This window comes from Olea europaea, unplaced genomic scaffold (assembly GCF_002742605.1).
Source record: "Olea europaea var. sylvestris unplaced genomic scaffold, O_europaea_v1 scaffold3133, whole genome shotgun sequence".
Lineage (NCBI taxonomy): Eukaryota > Viridiplantae > Streptophyta > Magnoliopsida > Lamiales > Oleaceae > Olea > Olea europaea.
The window spans coordinates 38675-53218 of NW_019250107.1; the positions used below are offsets into that span (position 1 = coordinate 38675).

The following is a 14544-nucleotide window of genomic DNA, read 5'->3' on the forward strand; positions in this document are numbered from 1 at the left end:
TGACATATATATATATATATATATATATATATATATATATATATATATATATATATATATATATATATAAGTGGCCTCAGTTACTATGGAGTAGCAGTTCTGATTGGCAACCATTGTGTAGTCACTTCTAGAGAATTTTCATGGCTGTAGTTGGTCCACTTGCTGTCAAGATCGGCCTTAAAATTCTTCATAGGCGCATGAATCTGGTCACTACCAAGGTCGAGCTTGTCAAAGTTTCATTGCTTCATGACTGAGTTACTACGTTGTATGCGCCTTTGAGGATCTTTGCAGCTAGAGCCATACAATGTATTCTAAAACCAATTATATTTCTCTGATATGTCATCTAGGTTTTGGGGCAACCATGGGGTATAACATGGAAAGGGTCGGTGTTAATTGCAACATGTATCTAGAAAATTCAGCGAATTAAGGGTAGCATTTCGAGGAATATACAATTGCCAGCTGATAAATGCTTGTTGCAGATTGAGAAAAGTGGAGGCAGATTGCATACAATAACGCAAACCATTTTTGAAATTCTGAATCCAAATTTTACTCAAAGTTACCATCGTCTATTGTAGCCTTCCATTGGCAAGAAAATATGTCAATAATCTTGGTAAAAGGACGTCGTGATACCGATTACGAGAGGAATATAATATATATAACTTACATATGTAAGCCTTCATCTACCTACGCATGCTTATTTACAGATACTTGTGTGTACATATATATTAACCGGAGATGGGATTATGAATCTGCCCAACAAATAGTAAAAACCTGGTCTTATCTTCTCTTACCACAAACAAGAATGGATGGTCAGCCACAAAATCCAACTTATACTTCCTTCTCAAACTAGTCACCATCAAGACACCAGCAGTAGCAGCTGCAGCTTCTACGCCTTCCTCATTTACCTCAATAAATGATTTGTGGAAAATGCTCTAAACACAAAGGTTCTCACCACTGGAAGTGTCAACCATTTCAGTGAGTCCACTAGAAAAAGGCAAGACCAATCCCAGTCCCTTGAGGAGTTCAGAAGCTTCAAACCCAAAAGATATCTTGAATTTTGGAATACGAAAGGCACCCACTTCTACTCGTCGATGCGGGAGGTGATTCTCTAAAAATCTGGGTTCAGAGCTGAATTTTTCAACTAAAGCTGGCAGTCCATCTTTGGCATCTGGAAGAAAGAAATACATGGAGAACTTGCGTTTGTCGTCGCCTTGCTTGTATGGAAGACCTAAAACTTTAAAACCATCGAAGGCACGTATATATTGCTCCTCTTCGCTTGTCATGAAAGGTACTTGCACCGAGGTCCCATCTTGGAGTAAAAAATTGTCATCTTTCGTTTTTGAAGCATCAAACTTCTCATTCCAGGCTCCTTTAAAATAAACTGCATTTGCAAAAATGAGCCTCGTAGAATTATCAACTGAGCCAGATGGAAGAATTTCCTTGATAAGGCCACTTGTTTCCTTTTCAGCCCACATATTCACCTCTTTTGTTATCTCGACAGCCTATAGAACCATCAAGAGAGGAAAATGTACTATTGAGAACATTTATTCGAAAATAATGAATTAGCATATTTTAGAATATCCCAATATACTTCATTGTTGGCAAAGCTGGGAAAGCTTTTAAGTGAGACTGCAAAATACTGCTTATAAGTACAGGTGATTCTTAAAGCTACAATCCATGAGCAGTATCAAATTCATTTTAAAAGATCGTGGTACATCAATGCTGAACTTCATTTATTAATTTATTAATTGCAACAGTACTTACATTTCATCCTCTATTATCTGCGATGTGAAAAAAGATTCGGAGCACAGTTTGGGGGTTGAATTCAACTTCTAAAATGTACCAATCTTGACTTCCCAAAATGGAAAAGACAAAAAAAAACAAGAAAAAGGATCATCCAATTGCTGGGCCAGTTGTCTGACCTAAGATGCCCGATTGAACCCATAACAAGTCATGATCCAATAGCTGACCAAGCCATAAAATGGACGACCGAACAATAAACCTCGAATCTTATTGCGAGCTCCAAACTGGGACATATAATCAATAATCTAACTGAAGACAGACCTATTCACATTAAATGCTATGTTTCCTGAGCTATAAAAAGTTTTGGAACACAATTCAGGGGATGAATTCAAGTCGTACATGTAACAACCTTCCCCTCCCAATCCCAAGTCCCCTCCTAAAAGACTCTGAGAAGAAGAAGAATATGAAAAAAGAGGATAAGAATATAAAAGAGTAACACTAAGATCAACAAAAAATAGGGGAGCCCACAATACAGTCAGAAACAAGGACTTCTAGTTCATCAACACAAATCTAGCGCTGAACCAATATGAACCATCCGAAGGTAGTGCTGAACCAAGATGGTAATAGCTGCTTGATAGGATCGGCCAAGTGCAGGATGGAACATCTAACCTAATTACCTACTGAACCCAGAACGAAGCATGATACAGTGGATGACCAAGCCATGAGTCTGGAATGATCTAAAAATAAGCCTCAGTTCTTACTGTGGGGCCATTTTGGGGAATAATGACAAGAATACTAAAGACGAGCCCAATCTAATTATTCGGGTACTCACCACTACCATGGTTACGGATAAGCTCGACCTGCTATGATTTTATAACATTTTTATCAACTAAAGGATGACCATCCGCATATTCACAACTCAGTTAAGACAGTCCGCATTAAAATCAATCAGGAAGGTACTCAATAACTAGGAATGCCACAACAATAGATCTCAGTTAACATTGTAAATTTTCAAATTCCTAGTTGAACGTAGTGTAGCTTTCAAGACATTATATTTTCTACGTTGACGCTTTAAGGCACATGAGTTAATAAAGTACTAATCACTACCAAAGAACATACGGAATTAAGACGGATTATTATGTTTTCAAAGAGAACTATTAACAATTGCCTTTATTAAATCAACAAAAATTGCATTTTTCGTCGAACACAAATTCTGCTTAGATCATAATAAAAAACCAACCTTTGTCTGAAAATCAACATTTCTGGCAGCAGCCTTATAAGAATTATCGACAATTTCTTTAAACGTGGGCTTCAGGCAAAGACTCCGATCAATCCAAACGCCATTGGCGAAGGACAACTGGGGCCCACCAAGCGAACAACCGTCAGCGAACGCGAGAGTGACGAGCTGGGATGAAAGAGAATTAACCTCTTCGGTTCCCGTGGACTTGAGAAAACTGAGAAGCTGGTCTAGCGTGTTGCCTTTAGACCCGGCAGCGATCAAGCCCAGCACAACATGAATCGACACCGGCGAGAACACCAGGTTGGCGTCCTTGGCCTTGGTAGAAACCAAGTGCTTTGCAAGAAACAAAGAAACGTCAGTCTGGTTACTAATGGATTCCCGAATGTCCATTGTTGATCCGTGCGTTGCTAAGTTTCTCGAGCGACAGATTGGAGGGGTTCTTGGAAACACAGAATGGATCAGTTGTTTGGTACCTATGTGAGCTTGCCTTAATACTCTCTGCACGGAGTGCATTATGTTTAAGCACTTTTTCTTGTCTTTTCTTTCTTTTTGTCGTGCAATCCCTTTCAGCCCAAAGGAGATGAAATGGTGGTTAGTTTGCAGCCACTAAGGTAGAGAAGAAAAACAAGAGGAAACCACAAACAATGATAGATCTTATCACAAACTCGGCTGCCTCTCTATTTGTATTTCTCTCCTCTTTGCAAACACACAAACCCTCATTCAAACTCAAAGAAACGGCTGCCTGGGATGCCAAGTATTGGTGGACTTTAGGTCATCACAAGATCGTGCCAAAAAACACTTTTCCAAATGGGCCAAGGCAAATAAACAAGGGCAAAATTAGGCCTAATATGTCGTAGATGCCATAAAATTGATCAATGCACTTATCCTTTTAATATTTCTTTCATATGTATTAATTACGGTATTAACTTTTAGGTATAAAAAGAAAAATATTTTAGCCTTTGTTTCAAAATCTCCACTTTCAAGATCACCTATCACTGTCCCAGTTTCTCCTCTCTCATTGCCTTCACCCCCCACCCCCCCCCTCTCCCCAAACTCCGCACTAATACTTCAAATCCTTGAAATCGCACCTCACTTCCAAAAAGTCCGATAGTTAATCAGAATTATGAGATTTGTTTTTATAACTATGGCACAAAAAACAGAGAAAGCAGAGATGGAATTAAAGGTCATGTTGGAGACCATCACGCTTTGTGTTAAACGTAGCGTTGCAGGTAATTCATTTGGGTTCTTTTGCGCCACCATGATAAAAGAAGATTTCTTCTTTGGGAGTTGGGTTTTGGGGGCGTGGGGGAGTTCATGGAAGTCAACTTGTTTTTCTGTTTATTTGTCTGTCTTTTACGGACCAATTGTAACTATTGCATATTAATGAACTAGTTGAGAAAATTTATTATCTATATGTTTACATGTTTGATGGGTAACTTTATCTATATGTAGCCTTCTGGTAGTTTATGTTAGTTTATCTCTCAAAAATTGTAGCGCTTACTTCGCTTTCTTGATCTTGTCAAGTTCAGGAGCAAAGAAGACTTTGTTCAGAAATACAAGAATTTTCGTATGTTCAATGAGATAGAGGTACAACGCTTCATCAATAAAAAGTTAAATGAAATGCCAAACACATTTAACATTCTACAAATTAGACAAAACTCCTTTTTTTTTAATGACCATGGGTGTTCGAGCAAGCTCACGCGCACCTCGACTAAACCCACGGAGCCCTGGAATTTACAGTCGGGTACTCATCTCAATGGCTCTGAGAAGACTTGAACTGGTGACCATTGAAAAACAAACCCAAAGCCTGACCACTGAACTAACTCTCAAAGTTATAAATTAGACAAAACTTGACTGCTCAATTGTACTTTTATGCCAAGAAGATGCAAGATGAGAATTATAACATAGACAAGAATGAGTATCAAAGGTAAGGGATTCGATTTGGTTTGAATGAGGAGCAAATAGCCTGTTGACAATGTGATTAGGTTTAGTTTGAACCTTATAATATAAATAATTCGTATTTATAAAATTTCTATTGTGTTTGGAAACATGTTTGAAAATAACATTGTTGAACTTGAGAAAAAATTGATTGTATCAATACATATGAAAAAATAGTTTTGAATCAATTAAAGTGATGCATACAAGGTATTTGACGAAAGGAGAATGTGAAAAAGTAACATTCTGTCACTTTTCTGAAAAAAGTCACACTATCTTATTTTAGCAATTAACTATATGCATACATGCGTATTTTTAAAAATTTAAACATAAAAATTCAAGCCTTGTTTTATGTTAACACATAAAAAATAGTTTTGAATCAATTAGATTGATACATGCAATATGTTTGTTCAAGGACAAGTGAAAAATGACAAATTGTAATTTTTCTAAAAAAAAAATCACAGTATTTCATTGGAGCAATTAATTAGATGCATATATATGTGAATTTATTTATTTATTTTGAAAATTTGAACATACAAATTCAAACCCTATTTTATAAGAATAATATGAAAAGAAAAACTTTAAATAATTTAGATTGATTCATGCAAGGTGTTTGCTCAAGAAGAATATGGAAAAATGTATCAATTTTTTTTTTGTCACTTTTTTTTTTTGAATTTATATAACTTTTTTTTCTAATTTGTGTCATTTTTTCTAATTTCTGTCACTTTTTTTGAATTTTTGTCACATTTTTAAGTAGTTGTCACTTTTCTTTAGTGGTTCTCACTTTTTTCAGTTGTTTTCTTGAAATTTCTATCAATTTTTTTAGTGACAAAGATAATAAAAGTGAGATTGTATGTCATATTTTAGTATAAAACTAACATTAAATTTTTAAAAGTGATATTGCGTCACTTTTTTTTTTTTAAAAGGTGACAGCTTTTATAAATAAAAGTGACATTGTGTCACTTTTTAATTTTAGACAGTATTTTTTATTTCCAAAAAATTTTTCATATGATTTTTCAAAAGACCTTTAATTTTAATGGTATTTTTGCAAGTTGCCCAATAAACAAATGGTCCAACAATCAAAGGTCACTCTAGCCAATGGGCTAAAGTAACTTGGGCCATCCAAAGTGTTAATTGTTTTCAAATCAAGCTATCACTTTGGGGTCGATAAAATTCCTGACACTGATTTTTCGTCATTTATTGGGTATAAAAAAAACCCAACACTTTTCCTTTTTGTGCTTCGTAGTTGTGACATTGGAAAATTGAAAATACAGAGTATTTATGGGGACTGGTCAAAGTTTTGATGGTAAGATGTGTTGGTTTTGCTACTTTGCTCTGTGATGAGGGTTGCTAATAAATCAAAGGTGGATTTGTGCTATTGGAGGATAGTTTGTGCGGCATGTATTTTGTGAGAATAAAGGGGGTTTTAAGTTAAAAAATGGGAGCTAAAGTTGGTGATTCTCGAGAAAATATTATTTGAAAATGTCTCACTCAAAGAATATGCTCACACAAAAATAAAAATTTGGATTTTGTTATGCAATGGATCTAGTAGAAGTATCTAATAATTAATAATGTACTATAAATATGAGATAGAAGAAAGTTTGTTATAAATAATGTATGACTTAAGTTACAAATAAATGAACACATTCGAGTTATAGTTAGATATTATGACGTGAATTAGGAAAGTTATTTGGACTACTAAAATTTGTTTTATAGGAAAGAAGATAAATATACTGGACAATATTCTAAGCTATGAATACATATATATCAAAACCTAGAACCACTTTTGTTGACTAAAAAAAGACTCTAAAAAGGACTCCAATTCCTCTGCCAAGCCAACCAGTGTCTGCAGCCACTTTTATAAGAACTCTAATTCATGCATGCATGTATGGGTCAAATCAGTCACCAATTGATACCATTAATAGTTAAATTATTTTTCAAGTCCTCCATCTTCCAAAATAATGCAATTCAATCCTTGAATTTTTTTATTCTTGCAACCCATCTCTTCTTTGATTCAATTCAAGTCCTTCACCTTCCAAAATATTCAATTTGACCTCCAAACATTTCAATCTTCGATTCATGGTCCGGATCAACTATTAAATTGTTACAACTTGGTCCCCAATTTTTGGATTTCGCTCTTTTTTCGCTTCATTCCTTCAATTTCTTTTTCTTCATAAAATTTCACCTATTAAACATAAAAGACAAAAATTTAGAATATAATTTGTGAAAAGAATCATCAAATATAGCTATTTAAGGTAACGAATAAGTGTATAAAATACACTTATCAAATACCCCTAAACTTAAACATTTGTTTGTCCTCAAACAAAACTATAAACTAAATAGTAATAGATACACAATCATGCAAAAATATTTGGTTGGACAATCTAACTTCTCACCTCAAGATTCAAGATTTAGTGTTTACTCTATAAACATGTTTCAAAGTCACAGTACAAAATTGATATCCAATCTTCCAATACAAAAATTGACATGTGTGTGAAGAATCGAGTAATCAATCATGACTGAAATTTTTGTTTCAATTCCCGACCCTTAATGGTCATCTATGTCCTTTCATCACTCATAAAATTCACACACCCCCAAACTTACTATTTTTCACTCTTTCCCAGTGTGTAATCTAAAATTGAATATTTCATTACTATCCTCACTCGCTCGAGTTTAGGTGGATATTAATAATTGCAAATTAACACTTTAGTGAACGAGGATTCTCCAATTATTTGATTGTTTCGACATCTAAGACTCAACTAACTAATTATCTTGCATCAAAAGTCAAATTCCCACAAATAAATGTTAGGGCTTAACCAAGGTATTTAATACTTTTGTTCTTTTCATGCACTTGCTTTTTTTGTTTTTCAAAAGTATTACTTTTTTATATTCTCTCCTATTCTTTCCATTAAACTTTTTAAATGACCCATATAGCAGGCTTTAGGTCGATGACTCCCAAACCAGATGATTTTAGGCACCAGGTTTTTAAATACCCTTACAAGCTTACTGACCCGAGTCAAAAAGACTTCGAAGAAAACAAAATATTTTTTTCAAGTGCAACTTCGTCTCTAATTACTTTCTAAATGACCTTTGTAATGAGCTTTAGGTCGATAATTCTCAAGTCAGACGACTTTAGGGACTAGGTTTTAAGATACCCTTACAGATTTAATCACTCGAGTCATAAAGGTTTCAGATAGAAGTTTAAATTTTTTAAATGTATATGTCTTGATTAGTGCAATGCCCCTTATCACATACTTATTCAAACAAATCAACCTTTAATTTAAGACTTTCGCAGAGTTTTATCATGTTAGTTTAAGATAATCCGTACATAAATTTTTCACACATGGAATCCACATTCACATCCGCATCTTCATAGAACTGTAAAGTCACCCCCAAACTATGTTAAATTTGTTCTAAGGATAAATAATTTAGTGTGGCTCAGGTAAAACATCTATGTCCCACTAGATTAACCTATTAAAAACAAGAAACAACTCATTTAATCACAATGTCAAACTCAATTCTAGTGCGATTGTAATATCAAATTTTGCAAGGTTGAGTTTCAATTAGTCTAGCATGCATCATATCTATAATTCATAAATCAACACCAAATCTCAAATTAAATTATCATTGTCAGCCAAACTGTCTAACCCACATAAGCACACAACTGTACAAAAGAGATTTTTTTTCGATTTTTTTCTTTTTTTTAAACAAACATACAAAAAATAAAAAATAAAAAGTTTTCACCCCCAAACTTAAAATTGACATTGTTCTTAATGTCGTAAAGCATTAATAATCACAAAAATGGGGTAGAGAAGAAAATGAAGAAGGTACTCCCCAAATTTTTTGTTAAATTTATGAGGCACTACGTGTGACGGCTGGATAATATTCTTCATCATGCTTTCCCTTGGATCTATGTTGGTTTGAGTGTTTCACGACATCAAATTCCTGAAAAATCAAATTTGACAAATTAAATATAGGGAACAAGGATTACTTAGCTCAAACAATCAAAATAACCAACAATAAATTCAAGGGTCTGAGGGTGGAAGGGATATGGGTGATGACTCCTAAAAATTGAAACGTGCCTAAATATAATGCAACTTAGTACACAAAACAAAACTATATGCTATGCGATACAAAAAGTAAAATAAAAAATTTGAAAATTGAGTTGCCTCCCAATAAGCGCTTCTTTTAAGTTATTAACTAGACTTTGTGCTGCTATTATTCTGGTATAGTTAGGTCAAGACTCTCTTTAGCGGTGGGAAATTCTTCCACGTAGTGCTTGATACGTTGACCATTTACTTTGAAGTTTCTTTTTGTTGAATGGTGTAATTCAACTATGCAGTAGGAAAACACCTGAGAGACAGTAAAAGGGCCGGACCATCTAGATTTCAACTTTCCTGGAAATAGTTTAAGTCTGAAATTGTATAAAAGCACTTGATCTCCCACTCAAAAAATTCTTTGCCTGATGTTCTTGTCATGCCACTGCTTCGTCCTTTCCTTGTAGATGGCTGCATTCTCATATGCTTCTCTTCTGAATTCTTCCAATTCATGTAGCTGCAGTATTCTTGTTTCTCCATCCTTTTCGAGGTCTATGTTTAACTGTTTCAATGCCCAGTATGCTCTATATTCAAACTCCACTGGTAGGTGGCATGCTTTTCCAAAGACTAATCGATATGGAGACATACCAATAGGTGTCTTGTAAACAGTGCGATATGCCCAAAAAGTATCGTCTAATTTCTTTGACCAATCCTTACTAAATGCATTCACAGTGAGCTCCAGAATTCTTTTCAATTGTTTGTTCGAGGTTTCCACCTGTCCACCTGTCTGAGGGTGGTAAGGAGTAGCAATTCGATGTTGTACCCCATACTTATGCAGCATTGTCTGGAATAACTGATTGCGGAAGTGAGTTCTACCATCACTTATTATGGCCATAGGTGATCCATAGCGGTTAAAGATGTGTTTCTTTATGAAGTCCACCACCTCCCTTGCGTCATTTGTAGGCAATGCTTTAGCTTCTACCCATTTAGAGACATAATCCACTGCTACTAGGATGTACCGATTGTTATAAGATGATGGAAAGGGACCCATAAAATCAACCCTCCAAACATCAAATATTTCTACCTCCAAAATATTGTTAAGTGGCTTCTCGTGACACGTTGATTTGTTATCTATTCTCTGACATATATCACATGACGTGCAGAAACTATAATAGTCCTTGAACAGTGTAGGCCAAAAGGAACCGCATTAAAGCACCTTTACTGCTGTTTTAGTGGGGCCAAAGTGTCCTCCATAAGTCGAAGAATGAACTCGTGAAAGGATCGATTTCATCTCATCCTCTGGCACACATCTCCTAATGATCTGGTCTGCTCATCTCCTGTATAAATTTGGATCATCCCAATAATAAAATTTTGCTTTATGAAGCAGCTTCTTTTTCTGCTGATAGGTGAGATCAGGATCCATATTGCCACTAGCTAAGTAGTTAACAATGTCTGCATACTACGAAGTTTTTTCTATCTGTAATAACTGTTCATGTGGGAAGACCTCATTAATATCCATGTCATCTGAATCACGCAATTGCTCTAGCCTTGATAAATAATCCGCTACCTGATTTGCTGTACCCTTTTTATCACAACTTTCAATGTCAAACTCTTGTAGTAACAGAACCCATCGAATCAGCCTAGGGTTAGCATCCTTCTTCTCAAACAAATATTTCAATGCTGCATGGTCAGTGTAGACTATCACCTTTGAACCAACCAGATAGGAACAAAATTTGTCAAAGGCAAAGACCACTGCTAGCATCTCTTTTTTTGTTGTTGCATAGTTGATCTGAGCATCTGTCAAGGTTTTGTTGGTATAGTAGATTACATGTAACACTTCACCTTTATGTTGGCCAATCACTGCTCCCACTGCAAACTCACTAGCATCACATATAAGTTCGAAAGGTAAATCCCAATCAGGTGCTACTATTACAGGTGCAGAAGTTAACTTTTCTTTCAAAATATTAAAGGACTTTAAGCATTCATCAGAAAAGTGAAATGACACATCATTTTCCAATAAATTTCACAGATTCCTCTCTTCACACTGTTGTAATACAAGCGATAGTCGTTCAAAGCAATCATGAAAAGAATCCCCAAACACTGAGAAATCATCCATAAATACCTCGATGTAGTTTTCCATCATGTCAGAGAATATGGTCATCATGCATCGTTGAAAGGTTGTAGGTGCGTTCCATAGACCGAAAGGCATCCTTCTAAATGCAAAAGTTCCATAAGGACATGTGAATGGTGTTTTCTCTTGGTCTTCTGGAGCAATAACTATCTGATTGTATCCTGAATATCCGTCCAGAAAGCAATAATGAGAATGTCCTGCCAACCTTTCCAACATCTGATCAATGAATGGCAATGAAAAATAGTCCTTTCTGGTGGCATTGTTTAGCTCCATTAAAATCTTGTGCTACTTGAGTATCTCCAACAATTTATTCTCCTCTTCTCTTGTCATATCATTCGCGATGATTACTGGAAGTGTTGTGGAGTCTCCTGAATATGCATAATGGAGATGTGAAGGCAAGGGCTTTAGTTCAAGAGTGAGTGTCTTTTCCACTGAAGGTACCGAGGTGAAGGGTTGTCATCAAGAGATTCATATTACCAATGTCTCCTTCCTATTGGTTGCTCGGTCAAGTTGACAACACATTCAGCTTTTCCTGCATTTGTTGCTTCTGGTTGTGCAAGTTTTGCCTCGCAAAGATTTGTGTGATGCTCTGTCTCAAATGTATTTGCCACAAGCTTTTCAAGAACATCTATTTGGCAACAAGTGTTGAAAGTCAATGGATGTTTTATTACCTTGAACACGTTGAATATAACTTGCTCATTGTCCACCCGAAGAATCATCTTTCCATCATAAACATCAATCAGTGCTCTTCCAGTAGCCAAGAAGGGTCTTCCCAAGATTAGAGGAATGTTTAAGTCCTCTTCCATATCCAAAATAATGAAGTCAGCCGGAAAAATAAATTTGTCAACTTTGACTAGCACATCTTCAATAATCTCCTTCGATCGTTTGATCGATCTGTCAGTTAGTTGTAAAGAGATGGTTGTATATTTTATTTCTCCTAATTCAAGAGACTTATAAATAGAGAGAGGCATAAGGTTAACACTGGAACCCAAATCACATAAAGAATGTTCAAAATAATTAGAGCCAGTCGTGCAAGGTATTGTGAAATTCCCTAGGTCTTTTAGTTTAGGAGGTAGCTTTTTCAATAGAATTGCACTGCATTCCTCATTTTGGCAGACTGCCTCATATTCTTCCAACTTCCTTTTGTTAGATAGGATCCCCTTCAAGAATTTAGCATAACTAGGCATTTGGGCAATTGCATCTGTAAACGGAATATTGATGTGCAGTTTCTTGAAAATCTCCCCAAACTTGGCAAACTGCTTGTCCAACTTCTTTCTCTGTAGCCTTTAAGGGAAGGAAATTGGTGGCACATAAGCTTTCACGGGGCTAGGTGCCTTCACTGTGAGTGCTTCTTTTCTTTTATCCTCCTCGTTAGTTGGTTGTTCAGATTCTGCTTCTGTCCCAATCTCTTCACTCATTACTTCTTTATCTTTTCTGTTTGGTCTCTTCACATGTATCTCTAGAAGTTGCACCCCATTTCTAGTTGTAATAGCTTGCACTTGCTCTTTTGGGTTAACCAATGTGTTGCTTGGCAATATCCCTTGTGGGCGTTCTGCAAGCTGTTAAGCTATCTGACCAATTTAAGTTTCTAGCTTCTTAATGGATGCTTGCTGATTCTGAAAGTTAGTGTCAATCTGCTGAAATACCTTGTCTGTCTTCTGCATGTACTGGTTGAACATCTCCCCTAAACTTGATTTTTTCTCCTGTTGTGCATTGTTTGAACTATTCCCTTTCTGATTATCCAACCATCTGAAGTTTGGGTGTTGTCTCCAGCCCAGTTGTATATTTGTGAAAAGGGATTAAAATTTCGAGAGTCATTTTGAACGAAGTTGACTTGTTCCTTCGGAAAGCCCATAGATTGCAATTCTCTATTAGGTGATTTGCCCTGCAGTTTTCGTAGGATGGGCCAGTTATCACTGCATGTGCTCTTTTTGTTTGTGACTTGACCAATAACTCTACTTGTTTTGTCAATGCTGCTATTTGGGCGTTGGTAGATGCTATGCTGTCCAATTCATAAATTCCCGCTACTTTTGGAGGCACCACTCTTTCTGATGAAAACATAGAATGAGTAGTAGCAATCAATTCAAACAGATCCATACATTGTTGCACTGATTTCCCTATGATCGATCCGCCTGCAAAGGAATCCACTTGAGATTTGGACTATAGTGAAAGTCCTGTGTAGAAATGCTACACTTGATTTCCAATAGTGATCCCATGATTTTGACACTTCTTCATCAACTCCTTAAATCTGTTCAATGCCTCGTGATAGTTCTCCCCATCTCTCTGTTGAAAAGTTTGAATTTTCAGTCTAATTTTTGCTACCTTAACTAGTGGAAAGAATTTTTTTTCAGAATTTCCTTGTTAGTTCCTCCCATGTGGTAATACTTCCATCCGGTTTAGAATCCAACCATTCCAATGTTGCATCTCTCAGTGTATATGGAAATAATCGTAGTTTGATGGCATCCTCATTAACTCTGGGAGCATGACAATTTTGGCAATTTTTGAGAAATCTGGAGATATGTGTGTTTGGATTCTCATGAGGCAACCCATAGAATTGCAGAGTGTTACTCATCATATTAATCCAATCAGCCCATATTTGGAAGTTGTTTACCCCAAAATCTGGATATACTATGCTGGACCGCACGGACTGGCAAGTCCCATTCATTTACTTTCCTTTGCTCTTGCTGTTGAGCTCTCTCGGTCATTTTTCCAATTGTTGTATAGGGATAGGATTGTTTAGATTGTCAGACATTTGATGTTGCTATTTTTGTTTGAGTTCCCTGCGTCTTCGTCTGAAAGTACGTTCTATTTCCGAATCAAACGGTTCAAGATCGTCGCTTTGGACATGGAGTATACAACGAACACAGTTTTCTGTAAATAAAAGAAAATAAGCAAATCAAATAACAATTAAAAAATAAAAAAATAAATAAAATAAAATAATTAAGACTAAAAATAATAGTCCCCGACGATGGTGTCAAAAACTTGTTGCGGATTTTATCCCGCAAGTGGACAGATCATAACAAGTAGTAAATTGAACTTTTTGAGTCCGAATTATCGTTCTCATGAGGACTATACTTTAGTACTCAATTTATTATTCCTAACTTCTATTTGATAAAAATAAACAAAAAAATGATTAAATGTGATTTTTAAATCTAACAACTAAAATTTTCGTGAATGCAACAGAAAATGAGCGAGAATTCAATTAATAAATGGAGATTAGGGCGGACCAAATTTACCTATTAGTCACCTTTATTTCTAATATCGAAATTCATAAAACTAAAGTAGTGTTCGGTCGAGTTCTTCTATTGTATTCAACTTATCCCTCTCGAGTTTTCGTTGAGTCTATTTAATTAGTTCAATTTCATATCTCTATGCAAATTAAATTTAATTAGACGAAATAACAGTTCTAAGAATTTCTATATGACCGCAGCAATTAATATAGATATCTCTACACATTA

General features: G+C 35.6%; 2 protein-coding genes and 1 pseudogene across 2 annotated transcripts; all 3 read right to left on the minus strand.

Annotated features, from left to right (window-relative positions):
- LOC111385353 overlaps positions 1-191 on the minus strand; it is a 2169-nt pseudogene extending 1978 nt beyond the window's left edge.
- Positions 192-317: 126 nt separating this feature from the next.
- LOC111385357 (serpin-ZX-like) lies at positions 318-3808 on the minus strand. The gene is made up of 2 exons (XM_023009740.1): positions 2984-3808; positions 318-1502 (listed from the first exon to the last, which is right to left on the minus strand). Exons 1-2 carry the CDS (start codon positions 3494-3496, stop codon positions 933-935), a joined length of 1083 nt encoding a protein of 360 aa, XP_022865508.1. The 5' UTR covers positions 3497-3808; the 3' UTR covers positions 318-932.
- Positions 3809-11371: 7563 nt separating this feature from the next.
- LOC111385354 lies at positions 11372-13658 on the minus strand. The gene is made up of 6 exons (XM_023009736.1): positions 13472-13658; positions 12921-13218; positions 12733-12835; positions 12409-12645; positions 11607-12363; positions 11372-11517 (listed from the first exon to the last, which is right to left on the minus strand). Exons 1-6 carry the CDS (start codon positions 13656-13658, stop codon positions 11372-11374), a joined length of 1728 nt encoding a protein of 575 aa, XP_022865504.1.
- Between the last annotated feature and the right edge of the window lie 886 nt (positions 13659-14544).